Source organism: Lycorma delicatula, chromosome 8 (genome assembly GCF_047948215.1).
Source record: "Lycorma delicatula isolate Av1 chromosome 8, ASM4794821v1, whole genome shotgun sequence".
NCBI lineage: Eukaryota > Metazoa > Arthropoda > Insecta > Hemiptera > Fulgoridae > Lycorma > Lycorma delicatula.
Window position 1 is genome coordinate 88,018,875 of NC_134462.1, and position 25,297 is coordinate 88,044,171.

The 25,297-nt window shown below is 30.1% G+C and overlaps 1 protein-coding gene across 1 annotated transcript in view; it reads left to right on the plus strand.

Moving 5' to 3' along the window:
- unc80 (unc80, NALCN channel complex subunit) overlaps nt 1–25,297 on the plus strand; it is a 242,538-nt gene that overhangs the window by 96,885 nt on the left and 120,356 nt on the right. The window contains exons 21-31 of the mRNA XM_075373197.1: nt 860–1,098; nt 3,818–3,996; nt 7,333–7,481; nt 8,413–8,539; nt 9,626–9,821; nt 11,341–11,488; nt 12,424–12,536; nt 13,076–13,266; nt 14,972–15,187; nt 19,305–19,440; nt 21,838–22,104. Of these exons, the coding sequence (XP_075229312.1) occupies nt 860–1,098; nt 3,818–3,996; nt 7,333–7,481; nt 8,413–8,539; nt 9,626–9,821; nt 11,341–11,488; nt 12,424–12,536; nt 13,076–13,266; nt 14,972–15,187; nt 19,305–19,440; nt 21,838–22,104 (1,961 nt within the window). The remainder of the gene's footprint in view (nt 1–859; nt 1,099–3,817; nt 3,997–7,332; nt 7,482–8,412; nt 8,540–9,625; nt 9,822–11,340; nt 11,489–12,423; nt 12,537–13,075; nt 13,267–14,971; nt 15,188–19,304; nt 19,441–21,837; nt 22,105–25,297) is intronic.

Sequence of the window (25,297 nt, forward strand, 5' to 3'; positions counted from 1 at the left end):
TTGTGCACTATATAATGTAGTTATATTTTATTAGTTATTGTTATAATTTAGATAAAAGTATAGGGTTATTGGGTTTTTATATGTGGGTGTTTTTACTATCATGCTATATGTAGAGTGGGAGGGCCATCTCTCTCTTTCATGAAAAAGGTTCTGGTTTTAAACCTTGATGAAGAATGGCATTTGTTATAAGCTACAGAGATTTCCATACTTCATTTGTTCTATCAGGTTGGTATTGGGAATGGCATGGGGGTTCATAAAGATTGCATGTAATCTCTTCCAATTAACCCCAGAAAAAGTTGTAATAAAAATCCCTTTTATAAAATTTGATTTCTTTTGATTTGCCCTTTTATGGAGCTAAACACATTAAAAAGTTCTGTTTGCAATTTCAGTAATTTGCTTTATCTCTTTCTCAATGGGTAAGTGCTTACTGATTTCTCAAGGAGTTGATTTTACTGAAAGTAATGATATTCAACACACCTCTCTGCAGTGAATGTAATGGAACTTTCATATATCACTTGTAGGACTGGATGTCATTTGCATTTTGATGGGCTCGGTTTACTGATTTGCAATAGCATATTCAGCTCAATGAAAATTATGACTGGAAATTACTCATTTTCTTAAGTAATATAGCATGGAATACTGTTTTTTTTTTTCAAAGAATAGCAGTGTTATTTTCAGTATTGAATTATATTTCACATGTAGTTTAGGCTTCTGTAAGGTTATTAATACAGTAGTATGGTAATTGTAACGTAAAATTAATTTACCATTACTGTAAACTTATGATTATGGTAAATAACATTCACATTATATTTTACCTTCTTATTTAAATTAGTTTTAATTCTTATTGTTTTTGTTACAGAGTATTACGCCATTTAGGTTGCCCTCATGGTTGTAATGATGGTTTACGTAGTCCTCCAGCTGATTTTTTAAGATCTCAAGGGCAGATAATATTGAGTAAATTGCATCGATCTAATTCTTCATTATTTTCAAAATTTCTTAGACAGATGGTATCTAATCAGAATATTGTTGATGTATTGGATTTCTTTCATGCTTATCTTGGATTCTGTGTTGATCCAAGTTCACTTTTATCTCCTTTAAGTAAGCTTTTTTATATTTTTTTAGTTAATTACATGTTGTAATAGCTATTTTACAATAATATTTTTTATTTATGATTATTTTCAGAATAAGTCTCTAGTAAGCAAATTGAAGCACAGGTTACATAATGAGTCATGAACATTTAACAGTATAATTCATACATCTTTTACTTGCTTAAGCTCATTGGTCACAGTTCAATTTCATTTCTTTGTTTTTAATATATGTAATTTTTTTTTAAAATTACATAGATTAAAAAAAAATTACTTGTTAAAAACATAAGAAGAAAAAGAAGATTTGTTTGTAATGATTGGTATTTATTGTTTACAGGAAAATAAATTATTACTGTAATAGAACATTGAAGTATTCATGAGAATGTATGTAAAAACAAGAAATAAATCTTGTGTGCTAATAGGTACAGTGATTAAAGCTATAATGTTTCTCATTATGGTTTTCAGTGTGATAGCTTTATGCAATTCATACCTAAAATATACGTATACATATATATATATATATATATAATATATATATATACATATGCATATTAAGTGAAATTTCGATTGAGCTGTAACAAAAAATATATATATATATATGTATATGTATATGCAGGTGATATTTAAGTATGGAAACAGTTTTATTCTGCATATCTGAGAAGTATTTGGAGGCAGAAAGAAATGGGGTTCTGCATAGTTAAAAAAAAAAAATGCATTACGGTGGGTTTTTAGTTTTTGTCTGCCATTTTTGATCCACTATATTGAATCTAACTTATTTTTTTTTTATAATAGGAAGATGGACATATGATACATGATTTCAGTTTAAAATTTTATAAGAAAAACAATGGTGAAACCAATTTTTCTGTCAAGCCATTAGATGTATTGTAGACCTTTGTTGAAGACCTTCATTCATAGATTCAGAAAGCTGTTATCCAATGTGTTATCAATTATTTTTCAGTTCAAAAAATTCTTAAAATAAATAAATTTCACCCTTATAAGCTCCACTTGGTGCAAAACCTTTTGGAAGATGATTTTGACCGAGTTGAGTATTGTGATATAATGCAAAAATTAGACATAAATGTAAATTTTTCATAAATACAATAATATTTACTGATGAAGCGACTTTTATGTTAAATGACCATGTGAATAGGCAAAACAGTTGATATTGGAGTGATAATATTTCCAGATGGATGTTGGATTATCATACACAGCACCTTCAGAATGTGAACGTTTGGGAGGGAATCGTTGGTCATTCATTGTATTGTAGGGCCTTTTATTTTAGATAATAATCTTACAGGAAATGCTTACTGCAGCTTGTTAGCAGATAGGATTTTACCAAATTTCTAGGCAGATAATGGACAAGAATTTAAATAATAATGTATGGTTTCAACAAGATGCAGCACTACCGCATTATTATCTAGGGCACAGCAAATTTTAATTGAACAATTTCCAAATCACTGGATAGGTTGTAGAGGAGCCATAAAATGGTTTGCCAGGTCTCCAGACCTGTCTCTTCTGGATTCTTTTTTTTGGGGTACCTGAAACATATTGTTTCAAAACAAAACTTGCTGAGAAAGAAAGAATAATTGACGAATCTGCTTGTGTACCATCCATCAGACATGATATAATAAGTTATAAATGGATATTACTTGAGGTTAGCACACTGCCAAGCTGTATAGGGAAAGCATTTTGTTCATTTAGTTTAGAATGGTATGCTCTAAAAATTTACTTCATTAGCAATTTATGATTGAAAACATTTATTTAAAATTTTAAAATAAATATTGTAATATTTAAAGTAAATAATAGCTGATAAAGCTGTTTAATTTGTAGTTGTGTTGCTAATTATTAGTTATTGTTTATTGTTATCAATATTATAGCACTGTTTAAAGTTTGTTATTGTATGCATTACGAATGTAAAATGCAATGAAATTGTTCATGCAGCCATGTTTTACCCGTTTTATTATTAACACAATTTATTTGTCATTACAACTTTGAATGCTTATACCTCGATAACAAAGGCATTAACAGAAAAATGGGTTTCACCATTCTTTTTCTTATAAAAATTTATATCAAAATCATGTGTCATATATCCACCTTCTTATTTAAAAAAAAATTAAGTTTGATTAATATGGTGGATGCAAATAAAAATTAAAAACCCACCATAATGCAGATTTTTTTAACCTTGTTGAACCCAATTTCTTTCTGCCTCCAAATCCTCTTAAGATATGCATAAAGCTTTCCATAGTTAAATATTACCCGGCATGTATATATATTTATTTTTTTATTTATATAAAAATTGACAATGCTTTTTGTGAACTCTTGAACCATCTGTTTTTGAAATCAAATTGGCTCTGTATTTGTACACACACCATTGTCGATCAGAAACAAAGTTCTGTTTGATTAGCTGGTGTTTATGAATGAAAATTAAAAACTATATTGGGTAAATTTTGAATTTTTAGAACTTCTGTTTTGAAAAAACAAACACAAAATTGTTGTTGCTATTAAACAACTGTTGTTGTTGTTCTTGCTAGAGGAATACACATAATAGTAAACTGTTGTGCAGTTTGATAAATAATTGAAGTAAACTTGTCTGTAGATTTTAGCATATCATAATAAGGAATAAACAAAATAACTAATAAAGCCTGAAATTGGAACCAATAGCATTATTTTTAATTCTGGTATTCTAATTGTTAATAATGAAAAAATAATTTTTTTTAACCTTATGTTTATAGATCAGAAAAGAAGCAGTAGCAAATCACCTGATGTAGTATCACAAGGAGGATACGCTACTAATTTTGGTGCTGGTACTGGTGGACGTACTGTTGAAGGACAATTAATGGCGAGTGTATTTAAATCACTTGTTTCTCGTTTTGTTAAATCTAGTAAAGATTTGAAAACACCAGAAAATATGGTAAGTATTTATTATTGTTCTAAAAATGTTGTTTTTATCTTAATTATTTTATTTTAAACAATAATTCTTTTTGTTCAATTATTATTTTATATTGTTTGTTTGAAGATACTTTTTGTCTTTTAAATAATTTTACTTCCTTGTACGAAGTAAAGGAAGTATTGTGATCACTAAAAATTTCAGATTTCAAAGGAAATATCCATTTTGACAATCCCTGAATCCATTTTAACTGGTTTCGGCATGACGTGTGTACATGTGTATGTATCGCATAAGTCAAAAACGATTAGCCGTAGGATGTTGAAATTTTGTATTTAGGACTGTTATAACATCTAGTTGTGCGCACCTCCCCTTTTGATTGCAATTGACTGAACCAAAAGTGTCCAAAAAAGCCCAAAATCCCAAAAATTTGGATTTTGTACTTCTTAACTGCAGTAATAAGCCCTTATTGAGAGTTTTTCAACGATAAGTGGTATTTATATCATAAGTGGCACTTATTTTCATTGTTTCCAGAGTTATAGCCAAATAAAATTTTAATTAATGAAATATTTTGATCTTACAAGGGAAGGCACATTGGTTTTAATCAACTTCATTTCCTTTTCTTTTTTAATTTTTTAACTTTTTTAACATTTTTTTATAACTTTTTTTTATCTAAATATATTGATTTATTAATAATTGTTAATTTGTTTTCATCCTCTTTATATTTATCATCTTCTCTTATTGTTTTTATTCTTTCTTTGTTTGCAATATTTTCTTCCTTTTTATTCTTTCTTTGGTTTTAACATTTTCTGATCTAGTAATAGGATTAATAAAGGGACTTCATGTAATAATAAATATCCCTTCATTAATAAAGGGACTTAATCGTATATTTCATGTAAGATTGTTGAATTAATCTTACATTAAAAATGAATGTTTATTTGTTTCATATGCATTTAAATACCATTCATCTGATTGCGATGAAACTTTCATGAGTTATTGTGTGCATGCCCGTGATGGTTTCTGAATTAGTTTGGACCTGCTAGGTGGCGTGGGAGATATTTCAAAAAATTGTAATTATCGTCCGATTTGTCTCATATTCAGAATATGTATTAGTTACATGAAAAGAAATATTTTTGTTAAAAAGGGAAAGAGGGCAAGGGGTGAAGATTGGAAGAGGGAAAACGGGGAAAAAAGGAAAGGTTAGATTTTGTGGTGTTCTGTAATGTTCAGTTTTTTAATGTTTTTTCAAACTTTCATTTGTGTTCCTTTAATCTATATATATATATATATATATATATATATATACACACACACTAAAATTTAGCAGTAGTGAATTGCTGGGTCAGCTAGTAATTGTAAATATTATATTAATAAAAATAATATTTCAGCAATTGTGTAACTATTCACTTTATTAAATAATTGGTGAAAGTATCTCACTTTCAAATGTAATAAGTTTAATTGAATTGCAGCAAAAAATGTGTATATGTAATTTAATTGGCATACAAGAAAGTCATGTGGTGTCCACATCTGATTTTTTATACTTAATAATCTAAGAATTATCAATTTATTTGCATTTTTTTTTGTTTTCTATACTACTTTGCACATTCAGTTGATAAAATATTACAAATGGAGATCATCAGTGTGGTGCTAACCTGATTCAAATTATGTGATGTTTGTTATTGTAAGAAACATTTTCCTTATCTTATCCTCATTATATCCACATTATATGAAGAATTCTGGAGTGAGGGAAAGTATTGCAATGGCTCAAAATTTTTTATACCTGTTTTGTTTTGCATTTTCAAAATTTTAAAGTTCCTTAGAACAAGGAACAAAAAACTAGGATGCAATTCTGAATGATTGAGCATGCACATACGCGCACGCACAAGTGTGCACACACACACACATGCACACACACATCTGTGTGCATATACATGTGTGTGTGTGTGTGTGTGTGTGTCTGTCTGTCTGTCTGTCTTAAATCATAAAATTTGGTATATTTATATTAGAGATTGATGCTATTAAATTTATAAAAAATTGATAAGTAGGTACAGTAATTTTCCTACCACTTCCATAAACTCATGAAGACTATCTCAATGTAGGTGCATTTTGGTGAAAACTATTAAGAAACCTTTGAAGACTATTATTAGAAGAAAAAGTTTAATGTGATGAAAATTTTTCTGGGAAACTTATTTATTAATTTACTATTAATGTAAATGGGAAAACAAATTGAAAAATATTCTCCCCTCCTTCTAAATAAAGAACAAGAAAAAAAATATTCAGGGTTTTAAATTTGTTGATGTTCTGATATTGACAGAAATAAAAGGAATGATTTTATTTCATTTTTTCTATAATGGTCACAGTTTTTATAGTTTTTGTGAAATCTAGACAAAGAAGTAGGTTGGTTGCTTGCGATCTTTAATTACTGTCAACTCGGTTGCAATTTGATGGAAATTTCACTTGGTTATTTTTTAAAACACTAGTCATAATACAAAAAATACATTTAAAAAACCTTTCTACACTCCTTACTTCTGAAATTTAAAAAAAAATCAATCTAAATGTATAGGGTTTTAAATTTGCTAGCATAAATTTTTACAATTAGAAAGACATAATGATTTGGAGTCATAGGTAATTCAGTCATCTTTTTGGTTTTGGGGTTTAATGTTTTACATTAAGATCTTTATTATTATTTTTTTTTTTTGAAAACAGCATACATTTTCCTTTTTCCTTGCTCTAAATGATTATCTTAATTATAGAATAATGTAATGGTTTTGAAAATGTTAGAAGTGGAGATGGCGTGAAATATATTTGTAAAGGTTGTGCAACCAAACCATGTTTCTAGGTTTTTTCCTTAACTCAATCATTTTAAAATATCATAAAGAAAGTAGAATAATTTACTTCAGAACTGGTGGGAGTGTATTATAAATGATGTGAATAGTCATAACTAAAGGTGGATGTGAAGCAAAGAAGCATGGTCAGCTTATTCAAACCAGAAGTATCGTCTTATGCTATTCAGCAAGTGTTTTTCCATACAGAGACTCACTGATAATGAATTACTCTTGAGATTTTTATATAGGGTCATAATATATATGTCTTTCATATATTGTCATAATAGCATCTTAATATATATAATAGTCATAATAGTGTCTTAATAGTGTTTAATATATGTATATGTGACCATCATTCATCCTATTTATCCATTTATTATTATGTCGGGCTGCAGATCACATATCTTCATTTAACTGTCTCTACATCGTTATTCCTGTTTTTCACCTCTGTTTTATCTTATCAATCATTTTTTTGGTCTTCCGCTAGCTCCTATATGTATTAAATATAATTTATTAATTATATGTTATTTGTTGACAGGGTCTTTACTGTGATGTACGTCAGTTAATGACATATGTTAAAGAGGCTCATGGTGGTGTTTTCCGTCGAGTTGCATTAAGTGGTTTATTAGATACAGCATTAAGACCTCATCGTAAAGAGCCTGCTGTCCAAACAACTCGTGTAATTCGGTAAGTTGCAGATATATTGCACTCTTGATTTAATAGTTAAAATTGTTTTTAATTACTGTTTGTTCATGCTTTGCATATTTTAAGCTGAATAGATTACTATACATATCATTTAGAGGGAAAAAGTTTGTTTTTCCTATGTTTATGTGAAACAGAATTAAAATTTTAAAATAACAATTTTAAAAGAGATATTTGAATCATTTGTAAGTTTAACCTGATGAAGAAAAATGAGACTTATTATTTAGAACTTTGCAATTACAAACTGTAACGTGCAGGATAAACAAAATAATACCTCTTTTTACAAAATTAATAAAATATTTAATCTTAAAATTGCTAAGTAACATTTTCTCAGATTTTAATTGCCAGACCAGTGAAGCCAGCCTGTAGTGGCTTTGTGTAATACATATACCTTAGAAAGTAATTAATAAATTGGCTCCTGGGCAAGAAGATAAACTAATCTATCTTCTTGATAGAAAATACTTTATCACCATCCACCCCATTTTCTTCATCACTGATCCCTTTTCCCTCATTATGGTTCTGTGGGTACTAGCCTGACCCTTCTAGGTTCTCTATGTTGGGGAATCTGAGACCCGAGGAACCAACACACCCTTGGTATCTGGTAGGGAGACTGCTTGAGGATTGGGCTGGGGAAATCTGTTACCTATCTAGTGATAGTATAATAAACATAATGACATAAGAACCTATAGATTACTACTGTGCTTGCAAAAGAAGATTGTTTTTACAAAAAGTGGAAACCAAATAAAAATAAAATCATCGTAATTTAACAAGCATTTCAGTTTTCTTAATTTTATTTATTTGTTTTTGCATTTCAAGAAGTTTATCACCGTTTTGATTCTTTGTATTCTTTCAAAAAAAGATGAAATGATTTTTTTTGGAATCAGTGGTAAGCCGGTTGTTGATTTCTGTCTTTTAGACATTTCCCTCATGCAGAACAAGAGTTGCATCATGTTGAAGGCGAGACTGGTTCCTGCTACTTATTAGATGAGCGGGATTCTAGGAAGATTCTTTTCAAAAAAAGAAGTACATCATCTACATGTGCTGTAAGTACACATTTATATTTTATTCATTACACAGTATAAAACAATAAGAAGCCATATTTATTAATAAACAGATCAATAATGGTAACACAGGGTTACTTGGATGAACAGGCTTTTTTTTTTTGTAGAATTATTGTTTACAATCCCATCAGTGTGAATAACCTTTATCAAATTGTCACCTCTCATCTCTACTTTCAACTTGCAAATAATGAATAATCCAATTTTAACCGCAATCTTCATGATGTAAAATTTTTTTTCAAATGTTTGAATAATTAAATAGTTTTTGTTTCTAAATAAATAATTAAAATAAATGTCTTGTCAGCATTTTCCTTAAAAGTTTGAAAATTACATTAGAAACATAGTGTAAATAGAGCACACTAGCACTGTCATTGATATGTTAATTTGATCATTTCAGAATTTTTATTGGTTTATTTATTTTATTCGAGAAGTACTGGAAAAGAGATTAAAAATGTGGTTTTAGGTAAATCTTATATATTATTCAATGTTTGAAAGGATTTGTTGGAAAATTTAAAGTTTGGGTATTTGAAAGTTTGCTGAAAATTGCTTAAGTAAAAAACCACTGCTGCCAAGAAAGTGACTGAAAAGAATATTTAAAAAAGTATAATAATACAATAATACTGTAGACTCATGCTAAAATGGCATAACTGGGTCCTGAAGAGCAGCTTTAAATTGAGCCCATACTATTTCACAGCAATATTTTTGTTGAGGCTGCAGAAAATTTTTGTAATTTCTGTTATTCACTTACTTTAGTAGATTAAACTGATTTTGATTAATTAAATTTTTCCATTACATCGAGAACTTGCAAATCTGGGGGGGGGGGGTTTGCTATAACAGTTTTAAACAGTAAGACACATTGTAGCTGATCACTATCTATACTCATTTGCACTTTATTGTTGTTGTGTCAGAAATATTTTTAGCAGTTTTATTATTTAGTTCATCTGCTTTTTTTTAATGACTGTCTTAACAGCCACAGTTTAATAGAACCCATTCTGTAGGCTCTCCTTTATTTTAATGACGCATGAAAAAATCTCATTCTGGAATTTATTTTATTTTTATTATTTTTTTTAGAGTTTACTAGAAACAGAACTGGAAGAAGGTTCTTGTGGAGGATCAAAAAGTATCCAAAGTCCTCTTAGTAATGTCAGAAAGAAACATCATCATATTTTAACACCACGTCAAAGTGAACGTAACCTTGGTCTTGGTTTAGATATTCATAAACCTTCTTCATCTAGTGGAACATCTCGATTTCAAATTGGAGGACTAGGTTAGTGTAAATATTTATTTTCTAGGTTAATCTTACATGTAAATATTTTTTAAGTACTGTGAAGAACTCTCATTTTACATGCATAAAAATCATTCTGTTATCATTATATTATAATTTGTTATAGACTGCTGTAGTATATGCCTGTGGTTACCACAGGTATGTAGGTATAAAGAACTATTAGTTTTTATGTATTTAGTAACTTTTGTTGAAGAGAAAAACTTACAGATAAAAATCACAACTGGGATATATGTATAAAACAGATAATTAAGGATTTTAATGTAGCACATTTATCAAAAGTAAAAGAAAACGGAGAGGAACAGGAAAAAACATTAAACCAAGTTAAATGACAGATGACTAAATAAAATTGTTTACTAAAATTTTCAAAAATTCATCTAGAATAGATAATGAAAGAAAAAAGAATTAACATGTATGTATTCATTGTTCCTGTACCTGAAATGTGTAATTTTAAAATATAGTAGTTAGTGGTGTAAATGAATATGAGTAAATTGTATGACAAGATATATTTCAGTATCATACAGTATCCTTTGATCAGACACTCATACGTTACACAATGTTGGCTTTTGTAATGTGCAATGATTAAATTAAAAAAATTAATATACAAACAAAAATAAAACTTTTCTTTAATAATGTTTATCAGTAGACAAATGTCATGAAATTTTAAAACTGGACTTTCTGAAAGACTTTAAAACTTTGCTTCAGTACTAAAACTTCCAAAGAGTGAATTGAATAGTTCAGAACTTTAAAAATTAACTTCCTCTTTTTTTAATAAATAATTTTTATTGTAAAAAATAAAAATAAAAACTATAAATGGTATCTGTAAATGGAATACCGAAAAGTTAATTGGCACATCAGATAATGAGGCAATCTGAAAAAATTTGTTAGAAAATTTTCAATCATTTACCAAATAGCCCTGACTTAGCTGTCAGCAATTTCTTTTTCTTCGCTTTAAATGGTGGCTTGCATTGCAAAGGTGTGACAACAATGAATTGAGAAATGGTGTTACTGCATAATTTAGGTCACTGATGGTAGAATTTTTTAAAGAGAGAATGAAAAAGCTGGTGAAATGCTATGAAATATTTGTTGAAGTTATTTTCTTCCTGTGAAAGGAGCTACATAGAATAATGGTAAATAAACTTAGTTTTTATGTGCAAGTAATAAAGTTTGATCGTATTTTTAAATTTTGTTTTTATTTCAAAATGAATCTTACTTTAAAAACACACCTCGTATAATAAGTTGGCCAGGGAAAATTAAGTGAAAAAGATGTAGAAGATTAAATGAATTACAGAGTGTTTGCTCAAAGGAAAACAAACTAGTTTTTGTTTTTAGATTTCATAAAATAAATCATCTCAAGCTGTGATGATTAAAATAAACTATTTGACTAGAGACAACTCTTCAGAAATAAGGATATAATATTTAGTATTTCTTGAATAACTTGTTTGTTCTTATGTATTGTAATGTTTGTTTTATATTTCTTATTTGTACTTTTTGTATTTTTTAGTAAACTGGTTTCGTAGAGAATATGGTCGTTCTGATTCATTAGAAAGTCATGATGGTAGTGATTCTCCTGTTGAAGGACCTTTAGTGCATCAAACCTATAATGTTCTTCACCATTCTTATAGCAAAACGTCACAAAAAAGTACTGGCAGGTAATAATAAAATAATTTATTTACTTTTTGGTTCATTTTTCATTTTTATAAGACTTGTTTTTGAAGGATTATCTGATTTCTATTTTATAGTTTTCTTTCGTTCTACAACCCTAATTCATTTTCCAAATTTTTTATGTTATATTAGTAAGTAAAACCTTTTTAAAGAAGAAAACTGTAGAAACAGAGAAAATTATGGATCCCAATTTACATTGTATTAGTTTTGTAAAAGCAAAAAAACTTCTGAATTAACAGAAAGATTTTTCACTTTTTTTAAAACATATTTATTTTCCTGTGTACTGAAAATAAAATAAATAATATTTTACTGTAGAATTTGAGTATTTTAACGAATATGTTTCATCAACTAGAAATATTTCTTTTAGAACCTTTACTGGACTCAATTTGATAACAACACATTTTGTAGTATATTTTATTTTTCCTAGCAAAACAAAACACTAAAATTACTCATGACTCTATATAAAATAGGTTACTTCTTCCCTTCAGTAATCTGATGCTTGAGTGCTGAATGCTATGCTGGAATTCTTTACAAAGAACATATAAAAAATGAAAAAAATTACATTTCAGCTGGTACTTGTTTAATGTCTTCTTGTATTTAGCTGTTAGTAGTATGCTGCACTGTATCTTTACTACTTATTTGTATTTTATTAGAATTCATTAAAGTTTATGAAATTGTAGTTCTTCACCAAATGTTTTAATTGGTTTTATTTTTTTAATGATACTTTTGTTAGAATTTTTTACTTTTACTTTCTTATCATGTTACTATTTTGATTTTCCATTTTAGATAATTGAGTATAAAAAAGAAATCAAAAATAATTGTTTTGAAAATTTCATGTCAGACAGATTTATGTCATTGCAATTTATTTTTTTGCAGAATTTACATTAGTTGAAGCTACTGATTTATTTATTATCTTTTTCAGTGTTGGTAATACATTCCAGAAAGCAAGGAGACGTGTGGAAGATCAATTTAATAGATTTGGTTTTGGTAGAGGAAAGAAAAAGGATGGTAGCATAGAAGAAACTCAAGGCAGTTGTGGGTATTTCTATGTTAATAGCTGTGTATTCATTGTTAATAGTTATAAATATTCTGGTAGATATTTTGAAACCCAATCTTTTTCTTTTAACTTTACCAATTTACAAGTTTCTGGTGATTGAATCATTTATTGGTTTCTATAAAGGTTAGGATCTCATTACATGTTTTTAGTATGCTGTAAACAATTGTAGATAAGTTTTAAGGATGTGAAGGGAATGGATTATTGCTTGCAAATGTAATACATGAATCAACACTGCATTTTTTTACGCAGAGGTGGCTACTGCATTGTAAGTGTATTACAGCATATATTTTTTTAAAAGTAATTAATTAAACATATATTAAACCAATTTAAGAAACTGATATCTCTTAGAGGACACATATTATTCTATTTGTTTGTTATATACTGATAATGTAGCCCAGTTTACTTCTAGTGAAATAGCTGCTTCAGTTAAATCAGAAATTTAAATATAAGTTTAAAATTCTGATTAAGATGTGCTATGTTTCTTTTATTAATAAATGTTTTGATGCAATGTTGGTAGATTTGAGTCGAAGAAATTCTCTTGATGTTGGTGATCACAGCAGAGATTCTGAATTTGTTGTATTAAAAGAACGTCACTTAGTATCTACTCAAAAGCTTTCCAGTGGAATGTTAAGATTTTCTTTCTTGTTGGAAACGTGTACTCCTGGCTCAATTCCGGATCCATATCTTCTAGCTGCTTCACTTGATTTGGTACTACATTTTTAATTATAATATATTTACTACAATATTTAATTACATAAAACAACATACCATTTTTTATTTTTATTTTTTAAACTAAAACACATCAATTTCTATGGCTATTAGGAAATTATGAAAGAATTTGGTGTATTTTTCCATTTTTGTCTATTCTGTTCTGAGCCTTAATACAGTCTCATTTCCTTTAGCTTCAACTATTTGTCCCATGTATTCTAATTTTTATCTTACTTTATTATTTTTACTCTCTATACTTCCTTCTAGAACCAATTTCACTAATCCTGGATACTGTAATATATGCCTCACCAATCATGTTCTTTTTACAAAATTTTCCAGAAAGTTATTTCCTTTAAAATTTTTCTGAAATCTCTCTTTCATACATCAAGCCTTCTAATTTTCAACATTGACCTGTAATACCACTTTTCTAAAGTTTCTATTCTTTGTTTCCTGACTTCTTGTTGGTCCAAGTTCATTGCCATTGCAATGTTCCATTGCCAGAAAGTGCTAAATTTAGTATAGATATTTGTAGGCATATTTTCTAATTACTAAATGTATGTTCAGAATTTGATACTAGCAAAGTTCATTTCTACTTAAAAATTCTTGAGCTTGTTCAGATCATTTTTGAATATTTTCTTGATGTAATTTTTTCCTAAATAACAAAGTTGACACCTTCTGTTATATTATTTCTTGTATTAATATTTAACTCGTCATATCCATTATGTTTAATTACATTTATTTTTACTCTTGTTTATTTTTGAATTGAATTTCTTCTCCAATAATGAATCCATGAAATTCATTTTTTTGACTCATTCCTTGTTTCAGTCAAGATAACAGTATCTTGTTTTTGCGAGTTCTGTAAATATATTAAAAAGCATAAAGGATCTACTTCATATTTTTCTCATTCCTTCCTGTACTGTGCTTAGTTTATTTTCCTCACTTTGTAATTCCAGTTTTATTTCTAATTTCCCCTTTTCTCTACCTCTTTCTTAAACAAATTATAAATAAATAATTCTTCTTTCTTTATTTTTTTTTTATTATACTTTTCTTAAGCATTCTATTCCATTCTAACACTATTAAGTGTTTTTTATTAAATCTTTGAATCGTATGCAAGTAGATAACTTTCTTCAAATCTGCCCTTCTAAAATTTATGTTAAATTTGGCTTCTTGGAGCTAAAATTTATTGTGTTCTTATTCGTTTCCTCAAAACAACTTGGTGTAATCTAATGCAAGTTTCGCATTTGCTATATTTTATAAATCAGTTTTAGTTAGTAATCTGGAAGCATGAGAAGTTAAACTGATAGGGTGGTAAAAACAGATGCATTCTATTAATTGTAACTTACACATGCATTATTATATGTGATTTATACAAGATAGAAGAAACCGATTCAATTAATTTCTTTGCTAACAAAATCATTTAATTGCTTACAAAGCTATTAGGTGTAGTGTAATATCTGTCTGATATTTGGATTGTTAAGGTCAAAGTTATCCTTGGCCTGGTATATATGAATGTAAACTCATATTTTTATTTATTTGGTATAGAAAATAATATGAAATTGCTTATGTTATATAAGGTAGTGTCATTGAGATATTTGTTATAATACAATATTCAGTACATTTTATATGCTACTTTTCTTTCAATAAAGTTAATAGAACTTTTAAGTCATAAGAATGAATAATAATTTAGCAATGTTGTCTGTTTCAGCCCCACACTCCAGTGGTTTCAAGGGCTTGCTTTATTCTGGAATGTGCATATTTTGTACATTGTTGTAATAAAGGTCAGTGGCCAGCATGGGTAAAGCCAAATTTCCCAATGTTTCGTCCGTCTGGTCCATTACCATGTCGTGGTGCACCAACTCCACCTAGACGTTCTCATAATTTGCAGCGTGCTGCTGGAAAAATGTTTTATCAGTGGGCTGAAGTAAGAATAAATTATCATTTAGCATCTGCAAAATTTTTGAAATTTTACTTATTTTATATTTGTATTTGTTAGTGCAATGTGTTTGTACATAATAATTTTATCATTAATATTAGTTATTGTACAAAATATGTCTTATATATACTTTTGGTTGCTACCACTCTTTTAATATTGTCTTGTAAACAATGTTTACATTTGGTTTTAATCTCCACACAATTATTGATGTCATACTTTCACCAGTCACCTTTTTTTATGTGTTCTGTTAATAATTTTTTCCCAATATTCCCCAAAAAAACAAAGTTCTGATAACTTTATGTTTATCAGATGTCTTATACAATTTTTACAATAGTTTAGTTTATTAAGAATAATAGAACTGGGCCAACAAATACATTGAATTTTTAAATGATTTTTATTTGTAACTCTCTCATATTCTTGAATAAGTTCATTAATTTGAGATTCCAGAACTGGAGTTTAAATACAAACTGGGCTTGCTGTATGTTGCTCATCAGTAAATGGGTGCTAATACACTAATTGGCTGACCAGTGGTATAGTGGTTTGTGAGCTGTCCTCTAGATCAGATAGTATTGAGTTCTGATATACAGAGTGATTCAGGAGGAAAGGGAAATAATTTGGGAACTGATTCTAGAGCTTGAATAAGAAAAAAGTTCATAAAAACTAAAAATGCTTTGTTATGAGTTATAATGAGCGAAAAAGTTTGCCTGGATTTCAGTTCCTCTGGTGAAATGAGGTCATACTGAAATCTTTAAGACGTTATGTGACGGATAAACATGATAGTTTCTTATGTTTTCTGACCTGAAAATTGAATGAAACCCAACACTGTATCTCCTGTAGTTTTTATGATATACAATGTAAAACAGAAAAATTCAATGATGAAAAACAGATTTTTTTAAGTTTGAAATACAACAACTTTGTTAAATGACTAATAAAAAAATGTTAAATTCATAGCATTTTTCTGTTCAATTTTGTTCTGTTTTGTTTTTAATAATAAAATCTGATTTTTTTTGCATTTCATAGACTTTATTACATAATTTTTCTCAGAATTAAATTTTCTACAAGTTTCGTAATAAAATTTACACATTTATTATTCATTTAACAAAGTTGTTGAACTTTGTTAACAAAGTTCAACAACTTTGGACCTAAAAAAACCTGTTTTTCATCAATAGATATTTGTTTTATATTTGATATCATGAAAGCTATGGGAGACACAGTTCTGTGATCTGTTTTATTCAATTTTTCAGGTCTAAAAACATAAGAAACCATCAAATTTTCCTCTTGTATAATGCCTTAAAAATTTATTACAACCTCATTTCAGGGGGGGAACTGAAATCTTGGCAAACTTTTTCACTAACTGTAACTTTATAACAAAATGTTTTCAGGCAGATATTTTTATGAAGTGTTGAGGTTGTTCAAGCAGAAACGCGCATACTTTCACAATGTTTTCATTGTGAACAGCTGTTGACGGCTTCCTGCTTCGTTCATTGTCATTCAATGGCTCTCTACTGTCTTAAACTGCTTCCACCACATGTATGTTGTACTACGAGATGCTAGTTTCTGTATCAACTACAGAAATTTAGTTTGGGAAATTTTCAGACCTACTCTATATAATTTTGTGTCAGCGCTTTTTCCAATCTTTGCAGCATCTCTGAATCACAATTTCTGGTATGGCATTTAGCTCCTTCAGCAATTTCTTTATCTCTTCAATGTTGGCAAAATGTTGTCTTTCATGGTTCTTTTCAGTTTGGGGAATAGTCAGAAAAGTCTCAGGGAACCATGTCCAGTGAATATGGAGGCTGACGCATCAAAATGGCGTTACTTTTGGCCAAAAATTCACAAAATAAGCAGTGAAGTGTGAGCAGGTGCATTATCATGGTGTAGTTGCCACCATGAATTGTTTCGCCACAAATCTAGGCATTTTCTTCAGATTGCTTCAAGCAAACTACGTAGAATTTCCTAGTAGTAATCCTTATTGACTCTGATAGTGATTCAGTGATTGTCCATAATCATTTTCTTCACTTTTTTGACATTTTTACTGGTTGTTGATGTGCTGGGATGGTCCAGGGTACTCGTCATTTTCAATCAACTCTTCATGGCCCTCCTGGAAACATTTGTATCATTTATAAACTTTTGTTTTATTCATAGAAGAATTGTCAAAAACAACATTCAACATTTCCAAAACAGTGTTGCACTTTATTCCATTCTTAAAGCGAAATTTAATGCAAATTCTTTGTTCTGTTTTTTCCACAACTTAAAAATCATCGATCATACCAAAACACATGTAGCTCATGACAGCCAACAATAAACTAAGCATCCAATACATCTCGATTTCTCCCCCGAGGGGAGAATATCCCACCTCGTAGCATGTCCGGTCGCTACACCACCCCCTCCGTTCCTAGCCAGTAGTGGCTTTAACGGAGGACATCTTCTCGCCCTCAAACTGATTGTGCCACACAGCTTTCAGTCCAGGCCCCGCAGAGATGCCACCGATGCAGATGCTCCGAGGGACATCTACATCGGTAAAAATTCACCACGAGATAGATTTACGTGTTTATGCCTTCAGAATGAAGACAACGGACACCTGCAGCTACCACGTCGCCCTCAGGAACTAAGCTAGAAACCTAACCGCGGAAAGAAGACCCCGCGCCTAGATCCAACTATTAAAGAGCCACTTTCTGAATGTCTCATCCGTACTAACAACCTCAACAATAAACTTTCCTACTAAAGTTTGTTCATCAAAATTTAGACCTAGTTCCCTTAAGAACCCCGCTTAATACTCAAAATGAGTTTCTATCCGACTCCTTTCCGGTCCGCCCGGGAGAGGAGAATTAACGCCTACTCCCGCACAGCGCCATCACGGAGTCCCGCGTGACATTCACCATCTTTCGCAGACCGCCGCCAAGACTCCCCTGCATACCACCAAAGCAGCACCCAGAGAAGCCCCACTGACAGTGTCATTAGCTCATTAGTGCCCCCGGCGGAGCGCGACCGCACCCACCGGGCAAGAATAATCCCGCCTGCCGACAACGGCCGCAACTCTGCCGACAGCCTGATTAAATACATACCACCAATACATCTAACCGAGGCACGCTGCCTTAAGCGCCTACCTTCGGCCAGTCAACTGCCCAGGCGGTCCCTAGCCACCCAGGTTCCTATCACCTACTAGATCCCTTCGGCAGCCCTGCTCAGGGCGAGGAAGCGAAGGAAGCCAGCAACTATTGTTCACTCTCTACGAGTCCTCCAGTTGACTCGTAGATCCAAAATAGAGTTTACTCTCTCGAGTTCCCTAGTAACTCTGGTACGTTCAGCTTCGTACCGGGGACATATGTAAAGGACATGGTCCACGGTGTCATCGACCCTACAGTCTGGACAGAAGCCGGAATCAACCAACCTAAACTTTGCCAATTTATCCCTAAATGCACCATGTCCTGAGAGGAACTGAGTGGTATGCCGATTGGGGGATACCCAGCTAATCGCTCGCAACTCTCTAACATCAGGAAATATACCATGCGTATAACGACCTGTCAAAGAAGTGTTCCACCTATCTTGCAAAGAGTCGAAACCTTGGTCTTCGATCTCACGCATACGCCCAGCAGTAAGAAGGCCACCCTTCTTTGCAACATATTGCTGGCTACGTTCCGTAGCCGAAATATCCACAGGTTTGATGCTCGCGATCACGGTCACTGCCTCTCGCGAGACAGTCCTGTAACCACCGACAACCGCTAACAAAAGAAGACGCTGGGCTCGTAAAAAATGTCCCTATATAAACATCCAATACAATTGGCATTGGCTACCAATGTAAACGTACATTAGGACAGGTGTACCAACATAACAAAAAAAAAGTGACAATTGGACTTATACAGCCTGGAAAATTTTAAAATTCTGTGTATTTTTTTTATCAAACCTTATACATTATGGTCTGATGATACATGGATGCAGCTGGTTACAGGCCTTGAAGTGGAGAAAGTTAAACTATCTGCAGACTTTCAGAATATCATTCAGAACTAAAAAAAAATTAAAAAGTTGGTTTTTTTGAATATTATTCTATTTTAAAAATCATTTTTGTAGTAAGATTATATTTTTTTATTATTTTTTTTTTTTTCAGGCAATTGGTACTAGACTAGAAGAAATGTATCTTGAGGATAAGCAACATGTTGCTGGTGTCATTTCTATGTTGTCAGATGAAGCTAAACAAAAAGATCTTCTAATGGAGGATGAAGAAGAGGACTTTCTAGATGAATGTATGTAATCTTTTTTTTCTGGTAATTTATAAAATATTACTAAAGTATTGATTTGTCTGTAAATATTTGTTGAATAATTTTTTAGGTAATGGATGTTTGTAATTACTAAATAGCATTCTAATACTATTAACTAGATAATGAAATGTTTTACTGCTTGGTGTCCCAGATTTATAAAAAGGTTACCAGTAAAAAATGTTAATAGACAATGAAATAATGTAAAAATAAATATCAGGATTGTTTATATATGAATTGAGATTTATCATTTGCTGTACAAATCCCTGTTCATTTATCATGTGATATAACAAGAATAGCATCATTCTAAATTCACTCTCTCATAGAAAATGTTTTTTTACAAAATAATTTTACTTGTCTATATGTTTTTATTGCATATGAATGAAAGCAGGTGATGGTGTAAGGTATGTGAAAAACCTATCTTTTTTTTTGAAACTTCTTCTATTCAACATTTTTGACACATCCGGTTGCATGATTTTTTTTCATGACATCCTGTAATTCAATAAATTTAATTACGTTGTTTTTTAAAAACAAATAATTAGAACTGGTTAATGTTAGAACCACGCAGGTAATATTATGTATTAGAACCATTTTTTAAAATTAATACTAAAAAAATTACATTTTTGTGAATTTTATTTGTCAAAACAAAGATTAAGTTAATGCTAATATTGTTACCAAAATATATTAATATAAAAAAAGGGGTTATTGTGTTACTTTTACAAATTATATATAATAGCATTTTTTATATTTCTGTATTAATATATGTAACCAAAATAACTAATAGAAAAATGTGCTTAAATGTTACAACATTTTACTCTGTTTACTTTCCTCAATACAGTTACAAGTTATACCAGATTTAATCTACAGTGCTGCATTGAACCAGCTTTTTCCTATTATGTTCAATATGTTTTCATAGCTGGTTTTCTGATCCGGTCTTCTTTTGATACAGGATGGAAATGAAATTAAATATACTTGTACCATGCAATAGAAAAGATTGTATTTTGAAATGTGCATGATATTTTCATTAATTCCAACACTAATGTTTTGGGAAATATTCATTACCATAGTTCTATGCCACATTTGGCTAAATAAATGATCTGACGTTTAATGTAGCTAATATTCTTCAGTGACAAATCAAGGAAAAATTAAGCTGTTACCTCACCACACTAACTTTTATTTACACGTATGATACTTAGTTTATCTTTCAGATAATGAATATTGATGACCTGCTTATTTATTTTTGATAATACAAATATGGGATACACAGCTTTTAGTTTTTTGAGTCCCATGATGCCGCTTTTCTATTTAAAGCAAGATAAAATCCATATTTGTGTATCAATTCCCAGTTACGTTTTATTTGTATTTATAATTGGTACTACCCATTTGTTAACTGTAACATTTATAATCTTATATTTGGATTTAGGTTGTTTTACGACAGAGATCTCTAAATTTTCATTGTAAACTGTTTTTGAATTGGACATAGCAAATAATTTTGTGCTATATTTGGAATTGATGACAACCACAAAAAGTGTGGTAGTATTTCATCAGTAGTTATAGATTCATTCGTACTGCAGAAACACATCAATAATTAATTTTTTTGACGTACACACTTTGGTAATGACAAGCCAAACCAAATTTTACTGTAAAATGTCTTAAATCAACTTTTCAAATATTGTGTTGTGTAAAGTACAGTACATTTTGAAAGTAACTGTTTACCTGCTCCAATAGTTCAAGAAAACATAAATAATATCGACTTACTTTACAGTAGTTGTTGGTCCCCGTGAACATCCAAAAACATATCTGGACACGTTTCTTCTTGTTCTTGAAGACTTTCACAAGTTGTTCATGTAGAATGTTTTTGATGAAATCACGAATATCAGTTTAAAGTTCTTGGAGACTTTGGAATTTCTTTGATAAATTATTTCTTTGATATAGATTATTTCTTTGATATTACCTTTTGTGTAATCACAGAAATAAAATTCTGGAGAAATACAGTTCTCAACATATAATTGTGTTTATATAGGTATATAGTTACTTTTTAACACTGTATATTTTGAAGTAAGTTATTAAAAATGTTTTATTATTAGGTTTACAGTCTGTTATGATTAAAGGTTACATTTTTAATAATCCTCATCACTAACTGTTATGAAAAAAAAAAATGTAGGTAAATTTAAAAATAATTTTTTTTTTTATTACTGTAGTTAATATGCTCTTACACCAATTAAATTATACCAGATATATTTATAGTTACATTTAGTATGTTTGAAATTCATGATTATGTTAGTGCTAGTATAAAATTCAGTGTTTTTTTTTTTTGTTTTCATGTTTAGTTTTTTTTTTTTAAGAAGAAACTTGTGTAATTTTTTTTGGAATTCTTGTTTACAGCTAGTATTAATTTATATGGTTCAGAATGTCCGATCGCATTGAGGTTAGTTGCTTGTATGTTACTATTGGAAATTACTGCATTTTTGAGAGAAACATATCAGACATTACCAAAATCATCTAGAAGTTCTGCTAGAGATAGACCACCTCCATGGGAACGTATATATAGTAGAGAAGCTAACAGACGGTGGAGTATGGCATTATCATCGATGGGTCATTCACAAACATCAGCGCAAAGCTTACAGTCTATTGCTGGTGATAGAGATCCAGGTATGACTCAAAATTTTACAATCTATTTATTTTTGTTAGTAAAACATTCAATTTTTAAATAATTTTCTTTAATATAAATGCTAAATAAATTAGTTATAGCCATTACAATTTATAAATCATTGCTTTTTCACATAGCTCTTTATTTATGTACTAGAATTGATGACTAATATTTGCTATTAACAACATTGTATTTAAGTGAATTGGTTAAAGATTTTTCCTCTGTACTTTTGTAAAGTTTATTTTATACAGAGTATCAAGTGATAGAACTTACTAAATATTGTGATGATCTGATTATATAATTGTTTTTCTTCATATTTTTTTTAAGTTTATACTCTTTAATTCTTTACGAAATTAAAATAATTTTATTTATAAATACATTAAAAGTTACTTTAACATGAGCTGGTAACTGAAGATAGAATGACAGTGTATTTAACATTTTCGCCTACAACAGTTAATAATTTTTTTTATTTCTTAGAGAAAATGTTATTAAAATTATCAGTATCTGCAATCATTTGTATTGCTGCCATTGTAATATACAGCAGGAATGATTTTGACAGCCTTCATCACCTGCATAGATTACAGCATATGCAAGTAAGTTTGTTGGTGTGAAACTGTTGTATTATATTAAGGTGCTCAGAATGGTCCAAAATTGTGTGTCGATTAGTGCAGATAAAATAACTTATCCTAATAGTATTAGTACAAGTAGACCAAGATGCTGACCGTATGAAGTTAGGATATTAACAAGTATTTCATTAAATTTCATTGCTGTAATGTATGCAAACATTTTAGTTACATCTTGGACAATTTTTGGGGAAATACTGTAAAGAATGTAATGCTATTTTCCTGAAAAAAGTTATAAATTCTGCAATGGTAGGTGATGATTTGCTGTACTACTTGAGCTGACTATTGTATTGGTTATTTTGCTTTCTTTTACTTTTTTTCAATTAATAATGAGTGATCATTATAGAGGGATTGATTGTTGTGTATATCCCTGTTATCTGTAGGTAACAAAATTATTAGTAGGCGAGATGGCTAACTGCTATTAAAGAGACTTTTGTAGCTATTTTATTGGAAATAGAATTTTATGACAGTTTAGTTTATAGAAGTGTAAAAAGTAATGCATATTTAAAAATTTAATGTAATTAACAATTTTAATACAAATAATGATTAAATTTAATAATACATAATTGAATTCATGTTTATATCAGTTTTTTCTAAGATGTGTAGTTTTTTAGAAGTAAACCGTGCTTCCAAAAATTATTTATACAGAGTGATTTCTTAGTCCTGTTACCCAATTGTTAATGTCTGGTAATTTTTTTCTAAGAAAGGTAAATTTTGTTTTGTGACACAAAGTTGGTAGCGCAACTCAACTGGTATAGATATGGCAGTGTGAGTTGATTTTCCTTGAGCTGTGTAAACTTTTGTGCCGTTTGCGGTTTTGTTATGAACAGAATGTCTTTTACTAGAGAACAATGAGTTTTCATTCTTGAACAATATTTGCTACGAAATCGTATGCGAGTGTAAAAGAATCATTTCAAATTTTTTGGTGTTCCTCCGCCAGAAAAAATGTCAATTTCTAGGCCAGCAAACTGATTTCGAGAGACAGGTAGTGTTTGCGACAGAAAACGTAGTGGTTGACCAACTCACTTGACGATGATATTTTAGAGAATGTGAAAACAAGATTGCTCAATTCTCCACGGAAAAGTTTACTAAAACTTTCCACGCAAGTTGGTTTATCATATTCGAGTGTTCAGAAAGCTGCTAAAAAATTGAAATTGTATCTGTATCGCGTACGATTAGTCCAAGAGCTTCAGCCTCCAGATTTAAACAAGGGATTGCAATATTGCAGTTGGTTTAGGTCTCCCTAAACCAACGGCATCAAATTTTTAAACACAGTGTTCTTTAGTGATGAAACTTGGATCCAGCTCGATGGTTATGTGAACAGTCAAAACTGTCGAATTTGGGCGGTTGAAAATCCTAATGCTTTACAAGACAAATCTTTGCATCCTGAAAAAAGTATTGCGTGGTGTGCGATATCTCATTATCGTATAGTCAGACCCATATTCTTCGAACAGACAGTAAATGGTGAAGTATACAGGAATATTGTGCACCAATTTGTCCCTCCTGGAACCTCAAAAACAGTATTGCTGGTTTCAGCAAGACGGCGCTACATGCCACACGTCTCGAGAAACCGTGGATTTTCTGCAAGAGTTCTTTGATGATTGAATAATAAGCAAGGGCTTATGGCCTCCAAGTTCCCCAGACCTCACACCTCCTGACTACTTTTTGTGGGGCTATATTAAGTCCGAGGCCTTCAAAAACAATCCTCACACTATCACACTATTGATGAACTTAAAGTCAATATTACAGGCTTAATCACGAATATTTCCAATACAACTCTTAAAAAGGTTTCTGCTAGTATGGTGAAAAGAGTCTGTGCATGTATAACTGCAAGGATGGGCATTTTGAGCATATTCTTTAACAATTATGTAAGTAATAGCTTTTTATTAAATCTCTTATGTAAGTAACAAATACATCTTTTTAATCCACCTAAATTTCGCTTTCTTAAATTACATTTAAAATTGGGTAACAGGACTAAAAAATCACTCTGTATAATGCTATGGAATTTTGAAATTATATTATCAATTTCAAAATTCCATAGCTTTGATAAAAGATTCTATAAAATGTCTTAAGTTTATTTCAGAAGAGAGTTTGTCATTCAAGACCTTTATTAAAATAAATTGCTACTTCGGCTCATTGTAAAGATACAAGGACAGTTTGTTAAATAAGGTAAATAAAAAAGAAAACAGTATTTATTCAGATTGAATTCAATACGCTTTCTCTTTATGTAGATACAACCCAATGTTGTTCTCATTATACCATTTACGGAAGGATTTGTTCAACACTTCAAAATAGTCATACATGTGTCAATCATTTTATTGCTACCAGAAAATTTTTCCCCCAACTAATTTCTATAAGTTCAGGAATAAATGGAAAGTGGAGGGAGCTAAGTAAGGTGAGCAGTGCATATAGAATGGTAATTTCAGTTTGTTCATTGCACCTGCTGAAATATAAACTGACACATTGTCTTAAAAGAGCACATTTTTTTTGCCCAATTGTAATCTATTGTAGACATCATAATAAATTGGTATAATGATTATTTGTTTCTTCTTTACTAAGACAGCCATTAAAA